This window comes from Nicotiana attenuata, unplaced genomic scaffold (assembly GCF_001879085.1).
Source record: "Nicotiana attenuata strain UT unplaced genomic scaffold, NIATTr2, whole genome shotgun sequence".
Taxonomy (NCBI): domain Eukaryota; kingdom Viridiplantae; phylum Streptophyta; class Magnoliopsida; order Solanales; family Solanaceae; genus Nicotiana; species Nicotiana attenuata.
Genome location: NW_017673053.1, coordinates 141,566 through 151,220, shown reverse-complemented (window position 1 = coordinate 151,220; position 9,655 = coordinate 141,566). Strand labels below are relative to the sequence as shown.

At 37.8% G+C, this 9,655-nt stretch overlaps 1 protein-coding gene across 1 annotated transcript; it reads left to right on the top strand.

The window, feature by feature from the left end:
* The first annotated feature begins 2,336 nt into the window (after nucleotides 1-2,336).
* LOC109215301 (40S ribosomal protein S27-3-like) lies at nucleotides 2,337-4,443 on the top strand. Its single transcript, XM_019379335.1, has 5 exons — nucleotides 2,337-2,444; nucleotides 3,612-3,651; nucleotides 3,744-3,854; nucleotides 3,963-3,991; nucleotides 4,081-4,443. The coding sequence occupies exons 2-5, from the start codon at nucleotides 3,649-3,651 to the stop codon at nucleotides 4,223-4,225; spliced, it is 288 nt and encodes a 95-aa protein (XP_019234880.1). The 5' UTR covers nucleotides 2,337-2,444; nucleotides 3,612-3,648; the 3' UTR covers nucleotides 4,226-4,443.
* The last annotated feature ends 5,212 nt before the right edge of the window (nucleotides 4,444-9,655 follow it).

Below are 9,655 nucleotides of genomic sequence, written 5' to 3'. Positions count from 1 at the left end.
ATATAAACATACCGAGTCCAATAGTTCATACCTGATGAAGTCCCTTCGAATTCTCTTCAAAATCGCCCAAGAAACCGCCTAAGCCGAAGTCCAAAATATTTTTCTTCTCTTTCAAAATCGTGAAAACACTGTTCACTTAAACCCAGACCGTTTTCCGCTTCTGCGGTTATCATGCCGCACCTGCGGTCACCGCATATGCGACCAAACGATCGCTTCTGCGATCTCACTTAAATTTCTCCGGACCGCTTATGCGGTCTAGAACCGCTTCTGCGGTCGCCGCATTTGCGGATCCACGTCCGCTTCTGCGGAAATTGCCAAGCCCTCAAGGACCGCTTCTGCGATCGCTCACCCGCTTCTGCGAACCGCTTCTGCGGTCCATTTCCGCAGAAGCGGAAATACCAGATGACAGCAGCAACAGACCTGCAACACACCTCAAAACCTCTCGTTCAACCACCCGAATTCACCCCGAGGCCCCCGGGACCACAACCAAAAATACCAATACATCCTAAAACTTCATTCAAAGTTGTTCTCATCCTTAAAACACATCAAACAACGCTAAAACCATCAAATCACATCGAATTCAAGCCTAAGTTTCTTAAAAATTTCCGAATTACGCATTCGATCAAAAACCCAACCAAACGACGTCCAAATGACCTAAAATTTTACCCGCACATCCAAAATCACCTAGCGAAGCTACTGCAACTCTCGGAATTCCATTCCGACCCCCGGATCAAAATTTCACCTACCAACCGGAATTCGCCAAAATTCAACCTTCGCCAATTCAAGCCTAATTCTACACCGGACCTCCAAATTCAATTCCGATCGCACTCCTAAGTCACAAATCACCTCCCGAAGCTAACCGAATCACCGGAATTTACATTCGAGCCTTCTAACTAATAAGTCAACGTTCGGTTGACTTTTCCAAACCAAACCTTCCTTAAAGAGACTAAGTGTCTCATTTCCTACCCAAACCAATTCAATTCAACTCTAACTCACCCGTTGCTGATAATAAAATATGAAAGAGCAATAAATGGGGGAAACGGGCTGTAATGCATGAGACGACGGGTTGGGTCGTCACAACTTCACAACGCTTCATTTGAAGAAAATTTCCATAGCAAGTATTACCAAGTTGTTGGTACTGAACAGGAGTAAGGTTCTCTTTTATATCGGAGACTATATCAGTGTTAGTATACACACTGATATGGGGTGCAAATTTTGGCTGCTGTTTCACAAAAAACTTAATTCCCTGCATTTGACATGAATAAAAACATATAAATACAACTAAATACACTGACAAGGCTAATTACATATAAAACAACTGGATACAACACAAATGACATTAATTTATCATACATGAATACAACTAAATACAGAATGGAAATTTAAACTGTTGAAAACAACAAATAAATACAATGAAATTGAAAGGAAAAACAGTGATGGGAACCTTGAAAGAAACTTAAAAAGACAACTATAAAAATACATCAGAATACATATAAATACGTATAAATACAACTGAATACATGAATAATACAGATGAATTTCATCAGAAAATTACCTTTTCTTCAACTTTATCTGAGGTTTTAAATGCTTCAACCTCCTTCCCCTTGACAGATGAAGCTTCAGAGATATGGTTTTTCCTCTTTTCCCGAATGGGAAGTGTTGTCTCCTTCATTGATTTCTCGACTTTATCATGTCGAGCTTTTGTTCTCTTCTCCAAAGCAATATCTTTGGCTAAACCTGCGTCCAATTCACCTTGAGTGATTTGCAAGGAGAAAGAGGGCCCATCGAAATTGAGAAGTTTAGTGGGTATACCTCTAGTAATCAACTTGCGGGGTGTATTCTCAGACATTGTAAGAATACGACTTGGGTACTGTTGATTAGATACAATTTGGTTAGTCGAGAGCTTGAGAACAAGCAAAAATGGCGAAAAATCAAAAAAAAAAAAAATGCTAACCACACTACTTATAGAAACAAGCCAGTACAATGTAGATGAAGCGTTAGGGTTTACCCGAGATTGGGGAAGGAGGAAGCTGCGTTGTGAATGAGAGCAATATAATTTTAACCGCGATTACAGGGGATTTGGAAGTATCAATTTAGAGACAAGGGGGAAAACTTGTATTGAGACGTTTTATGTAAAAAGGTATCTATGAGAGAGAGAATCTGAGAATGGAGAGAGAGAAATTAAATAGCGTGTATAATGGCTTAAGTGTAGGAGATACCCAAAATTAAAATTTTTGCTATAAATCATATAACATATGTATAGGATGTAATTTATTGAAATAATATTTATTTTAAATAAATAGGGGGTTAATCTATCCTAGTAAAAATTCCTAGAAGGAACAGATAGCTATAACTTAGAGGCCCGGTAAGCTATAAATTGAGTCTTTTCTACTAGAGAGGCAAAGAAGGAACAGAGCTAGGGCTTTTCGCGTTGGGGATTACAGGTATCATCTGTGAATTATGCTTTTCGTTTTGGTTCCTGTTCGATAATCTGATAACTATGAAATACTATCTTTTTTCAATTGTTATTTGTATTCGTATTGTCCTTATCAAGAATAAAAATTAATTTTTTTAATTTTATTTTATCGGTGTTTGTTTATGACTTTTTCACTTCATATGCATCACAGTATGACTTTTTTCTCTTTGAGTGTCTCTATCTGATAGTTTGCATGTGTGATTATTAATAAAATAGGAATATATTGAAGTTGATTCCTAAGGTTTTATTCTTCTAAGTGTTTAAGAATATTATATGTATAGTGGCCATAGTTTTGTGATAAATTGTTTGAGGGAGAAAAGAGTACTGAAACTTTGGTCATGAACTAAATTAATGTCGAGAATTTTCCATGTAAGGAGGCTATTTGGTACAATTTACATAATAAAGGCCTCTCATCTCTTGAGCCTTCAAAGGAAATTCATCATTGTTAGCTTGCAGTAGTTATAATGGTTATATTCCTAGGATAGTGAAACTGTGAAATTAATTTCAATTTTCAAGGGACAAGTAATACCAAACAAGCCTTCAAGTTTTATCCCTATGAGTTTTGCATCGTAACTCTGCCTATAAGCTTCATATAACCAGTTCAACTGTTCAAGTCTGTATTCCTATGAGCATTGAATTCGTTGGGACATATTCACATAGACATGTCCTACATTAGCAGTAGAGTTGTGCATGCCTAGACCGGTGACCTATTCATACGAAAAAAGGGTTATATTAATTGATACAACATGAAGAATTAACAATTTCAATTAGGGGCGTCAACCGGGCAAGGAGCAGGGGTGCATGCAGCGTTTGAGTACCAGATTCATCTGATCCCGGTATTTTCGACACGAAGCATAGACCTTAATCCTGGATCCGCTTCCGGGAAGGGGTTCCATCTCATCATGGAACGAGCTAGAACATAGGGAGACGGTTGGAAAGATTCATATAGCTGATTCCAAGTAGTTCAGGATTTGAGAACACTTATTAATTGATGAGTTATGTCTTTCATGCTGTTTTTTTCTTGAAGACATGTTTTGTTGATTGCGAGGCCCTCCTTTTGTTTCCTATTGCAAGTGCTTTTATGAATGTGTAAAGAGGTAATATCTCACGTTTCTTTGTTTCTATTGATCGACAGCAACTTGCAACATCTTTGACAAAAGCTCCAAGACAAAATGGTGAGTGACCACTTGAATCTCTTTCTTTTGGACTTTTCATGAGTTACTTGGCAATTGTGGTTTCATGTTTTTTTTCCTGTTGCCTTACTTAGGGTACTCCAAAGATTTCAAACGACATTGACTTGCTTCACCCTCCTGCTGAGCTTGAGAAGCAAAAGCACAAGCTTAAGCGATTGGTCCCATCACCTGATTCTAGTTTTCTGGTATCTACCATTAATCACTATTATTTTGGATTTCGTTGTGATCTATATATATGATTCATGCCTTTTGTCTTTGTGCTTGCTTGTGTAACTTTTGATCAACCGTTGCAGGATGTTAAATGTCCAGGCTGCTTCCAAATGTAAGTTACTGAAAATTAGCAGTTAAATTCCTTGTGTTATAAGTTTCCATGTAGTAGTAAGGTACTAATAATCGATCCAACTCTTACAGAACAACAATTTTCAGCCACTCACAAACCGTGGTTACATGCGCCAACTGCCAGCAAGTGCTCTGCCAGCCAACTGGCGGGCGCGCAAAATTTACTGAGGGATGCTCTTTTAGGGTTAAAGAGAAGGCTATGATGGTCGTGGGGTGATATTTGCTAGAGGTTCTGGTTAAGCTATGACATATTATAAACTAGTAGGTTTTTGAAGAATGAGTTTGTTGAGAGAACTTTTCCTTTGCTCAGTAGTACTTTTTTGTTTTGAGTTCTGACTGATATGAATACTTTGGCTATCATATTACTCTTACCACATTTTGAAGTACTTAATCTTCTTTCCTGATCTTGATTTTAACATTTTTCAGAAGATACTCCATGTTTGTGCATTTATGTTTTTGGTATTCATGTTTAATGCTAGAAATATGCCCTGTTTTGAATTTGAATCGCATGGCTGTTCCTTTGGATAAAATTAAGTTGAATAAAATGCTTTGAGTCTCTCTTGCAATATAGACACGACGTTTGTATGGTACTTTTGACTGGTGCAATGTGCCATGAAAATTGCTTGAATCTGTCAGGAGCTTGACTTACTCAACCCAAGCCTCAGAATGTTTCTAGCTATGTTTGATAAACCTTTTTGGGATGTTATATCATATATGTGTACTTATAACATATAACCACAACTTTATGGTATCGAGTATAACTGAAAAAAGAAGTATGTTCAGCAGATTAATGAATTCTTGTGTGATTGAAGTTGTGTAAAGTCTATTTGTTCAAGTTACTGGTTTTAACCTGGACATTTCAACATACATTACATACAAAATGAAACTTCAAATCCATCTGAACAATGTAAGGGACATGAAAAAAACAGAAACCCAACAATAAAAGAAAAGACCTGGAAGAAAGGCGTCACCTTCCCTTTGCCTCTATGACTTGCCTGTGAGTCCTTAGCATCCACTCAGATCAGATGCAGTGAAGGTTAATCTTGTAGTCACCTTTGTAATCATCCTTGGTTTTTGTCAAATCCTTCTTTCTCCACATCTTTTTGTGCTTCTTTCTCTTCTATTTGCATTTCTCTTGAGTCTCATAGTCCAAGATATATTGACAGTGGAAGCCAAGACTTTGTCACCATAATAGGGAAACGACAAATCTGGAGGGTCCTCCCTCTTAGCATTATTCTGTTTATATATTAGGTCGTCCTACTTATCCACCACAAAGATATTTATATTCATTTCTTTCATCTCAAATCGTTACTAAAGACAAGGAGACCTATTCACTCTCCATGTGTGGAGAAAAAGCAAAAGATTAAAATAAAAGGATAAAAATACCGATTGGGGGAGAATAGAGATGAGCTAAAGTTAGCTGACATGTGGAGAAGTGGAGTGTGCCTCAAAAGGTGCAATTCAAAGGATAAAATAACGTGAAAAATGTTGGAGGAGCAAACAATTATATAGCAAGTAGCAACCCTCAAAAAGCAGAATACGGTATAATGGAAGATATAGATATGCCTTTCTCTTTATAGATTACAATATATCACTTTGTACCGTCCACTTCTTTTACCCAAACACTACCTCTTTATAAAAGCTATTTTTTATAATTACACTTCATTATAACGGTCAAGTTTTCTTTGAAACCAATTTTTCATGTGTTTTCTGTAACAACATTTTACTATAACAGTTAAAAAGTTTCGAAACAAATGAAGCTATTATAAAGAGATTTCACCGTGTTACATATCAAATGGTTGGAGAGAATCTAATGGAACCCCATAGGGCATAGGACTATCCATTGAGTGGTTGGGAGATATTATCAGCCTTTAGAATAAAAAAAATATGGAATTGGGAAGTGTAACGATCCGATCGGTCGTTTTGAGCTTTAGCGCGTCGTTTGGCAGTTTGAGGCCATGAGTAGCTTCACTTCAGGCATTATGACTTGAACGCATGGTCGGAATTGAATTTCGGGAAGTTCGGAGTTGATTTGGAAAGAAAATTCTCATTTCGGAAGCTTTAAGTTGAAAGAATTGACTAAGGTTTGATTTTTGAGTAAACGACCTCGGAATCGGGATTTGAAGGTTTCAACAGGTTCATATGATGATTTTGGACTTGGGCGTATGTCCGGATCGGGTTTTGGATGACCCGTGAGCGTTTCGGCGCCTATTGTGGAAGTTGGCATTTTTGGAAAAATTTCAAAAATTTGGGTTGCAGTGCATTTCAATGTTATCGATGTCCGTTTGGGATTTCGAGTCTAGGAATAGCTCCGTATGGTGATTTTGGTACTGGAGCGCGTTCGGAAGTGGATTCGGAGGTCCATAGGTCATTTTGGGGTCATTTGGCGAAAGTTAGAAATTTGAAGGTTTTTGAGAAGTTTGACCGGAAGTGGACTTTTTGATATCGGGGTCGGATTTCAATTCCGAAAGTTGGAGTAGGTCCATAATGTCAATTGTGACTTGTGTGCAAAATTTGAGGTCAATCGGACGTGATTTGATAGGTTTCGACATCGAATGTAGAAGTTTGAAGTTTTAAAGTACATTAAGCTTGAATTGGAGTGCGATTCATGATTTCGATGTTGTTTGATGTGATTTGAGGCCTCGAGCAGGTCCGTGTTATGTTATGGGAGTGGTTTGTGTGATTGGACGGGGCCCCGGGGGCCTCAGATGTGTTTCGAGGTGGTTTCAGATCATTTCGGGCTGTTTTGCAATAGCTGATACTGGTGTCTGGTGTTGTTTTTCGCGTTCGCGAGGATCCCCCGCGTTCGCGAAGAAGGATTTGGCTTCAGGGACTTTGTTCTTCGCGTTCGCGAAAGGAAATCTCTATTGCACAAGTCTGAATTCGGAGGTTCAAATCTCGCAATCTATAAGGAATTTGGAGATGATCCAAAAATGAAAGTTGTAGCCCTTTGTGTCTAGTTTTCAGAAAAGTAAACCATTTAGCATTTGGATTTGTGTGAAAAAAGTTATGGCTGGTACACTACATGTTGTCCGGGAAGATGAAGAAGAAATTTGTGTTGCACAGGGCTGATTTTGGAGGCTTCCAAAACATGAAAGTTGTATATCTTGGTGTCTAGTTTTCAAAAATTAAAACCATTTGTCATTTGGAGTTTTTTTACAAAAAGTTATGACCATTATACTAGAGGTTGTATGAGAAGAGTTTGAGAATGACTTTCGAGAATTTTGTTCTTCGCGAACGTAATGGGAGGCCCGCGAACGCGAAGAAGGGTTGCCCAGCAGTGTATAAGTTTGCAAAAATTGGTTTGGCTCATTTCATCTCATTTCCTCCATGAGAGACAACCTAGGAGCGATTTTGGAGCTCCATCTTCTAATCTATGTCAAGGTAAGTGATTCCCACCTATTGCAAGTTAATTACTTGAATTATATCTAGATTTTAACATGGAAAATCATGGGAAATTAGTGGAAATTCAGGGTTTTGAAGAAAAACCTAAAAATTTATATTTTTGGATTTTGACCACAAAATTGAACATGAAACTTGGAATAAATTATATATTTGAGTTCGTGGTGTTATGAGTAAAGTTTATCTTCAAAAAATTTCGGAATTCGGGCACGTAGGCCCGAGGATGATTTTATCGACTTTTCAAGCGGAGTTGAAAATTGCTGTAAATAGGATTATAATGGGTATTTGAGTATATATTAACGGGTTTGCATAATTATTGGCTAGTTTTGGAGCGTTGGGCATCGGTTTGAGTCGTCGGAAGGGCTTGGGAGCCGGTTATGGAACTTCGGAGCGAGGTAAGTCTCCTTTCTAACCTTGTAAGAGGAAATTATCCCGATAGGTAAAATAATTAAATATGTGCTTCTATTTGTGGGGGGCTATGTACGCACGAGGTGACGAGGGTCTGTGCGTAGCTACTATTATGCTTAAGTCCGGGTAGTTTAGGACCCGAAAGCATGCTATACTTGAAATATTTATAACCTTATTGACAATTTAAATTTCTTAAATCATATCGAATTGGTAAATGAATTTCTAAAGAAATTAAACATCATTTTCTTGACCGTTAAAGAGAAGTTGCCATTTCTTTGGGTAATTGTTTCCCTGATGAATTCATGATTGACTGTTTGATGTGTTTATTTATATTGACCGCGTCGCATGTATGATTCGCGAGCGGGGTAATAGATGCATCTATGGCTCGCGTCATTCGACCCTCTGGCAGTGCACAGTTTAAATATTATGTTGGATCGGGTCGTACGACCTCGGCATGATTTGCGCATGCTTGTATTGCTTCCCTTGAAATTATAAATAATGATATTGCCTCCCTGGCCTGAGATAAATTGATAATTGAGGAAATATGAACTCGGAAATCTCTTATTATCAAAAGGATTGTTTACTTGCCATATGATTCCCTTGAGTTTTACTACTGTTTTCAATAAATCCACGACTGATTATATTATTGGACCACTAGTAAGTGTCGAAGTCGACCTCTCGTTACTACTTCATCGAGGTTAGACTGGATACTTACTGGGTACGCGTTGTTTTCGTACTCATATTACACTTGCTGTGCATTTTTGTTGCACAGGCACATGTATGTCTAGTGGCCTCGTTGGGCGCAGCGACATGGTTGATACAGAGACTTAGGTGAGCTGCATCTCTCGAGACGACCCGCAGCCAGCAGAGTCTCCTTCAGAGTATTGTACTTTCTTTTCTGTCCAATTTGTATTCCGGACAGTTATTGTATTACATTTTATTTCCTAGAAATTGCTCATGCACTTGTGACACCGGGTTCTGGGATGACTATGGGATTATTCAGTATTTAAATTTGTTAAAGACACCATTATTTTCTCGGTTAAGTTCATTATTTATTGTTTAATATAAGAAAAAGAAATAATTTAAAAAATATTAAAAGGATGAATTTATTTAACTTATTGGTGTTGGCTTGCTTGACAAGTGGCGTCCGGCGCCATCACGACCCTTAATGAATTTTGGGTCGTGACAGGAAGTGTACTATTAGTTCATTTGCTTATGTTTTCCTGAGCCGAGAGTCTAGGGAAAATATTATCTTTATCCTCACAAGCTAGGGGCAAGGTCTGCGTACACACTATCCTCTTTAGACCCCATGGTGTGGAATAATATTGAGTATGTTGTTGTTGTTGAAACTATTTAAACAATTATCAGCCTTTAGAATAAAAAAATATGGAATTGGGAAGTGTATTGTTAATTCATTTACTTTAACCGTTTATAAAATATTTACACAACTAAATGAAAATTCAACCATAGATGATCAGAACATATGACTCACACATAACCATGGGTTTGTGCACCGCTTGACTAGATAGTTTCACTGTTTAAGGTTGAAGGCATATTTAAGGCAATAATTAGGAACAGACCGACAGCACGAGCACACACGTTCCAGGTTTCATAAACTAGGCATTAGATATTTTGAAAGATTCGGCCGCACTCTCCCATTTAATTTGCCATACTTATTAATCCGTACTAATTCTATCTAAAATCAGAGACAATTCCAATTGTATATACGTCTGGTCAAGCCGAAAGCAGTGAGATATATATATATCTCCGAACTCAATTGCATTTTTCTTAATTAATGTCGAATGTAGTGAATGCTAGATGAAGAAGCAACAATTTG

Coding starts and splice junctions, on each gene's coding strand:
- LOC109215301 (XM_019379335.1), top strand. Junction 3,855..3,962: donor CACCTGATTCTAGTTTTCTG/GTATCTACCATT, acceptor CAACCGTTGCAG/GATGTTAAATGTCCAGGCTG. Junction 3,992..4,080: donor TGTCCAGGCTGCTTCCAAAT/GTAAGTTACTGA, acceptor CAACTCTTACAG/AACAACAATTTTCAGCCACT.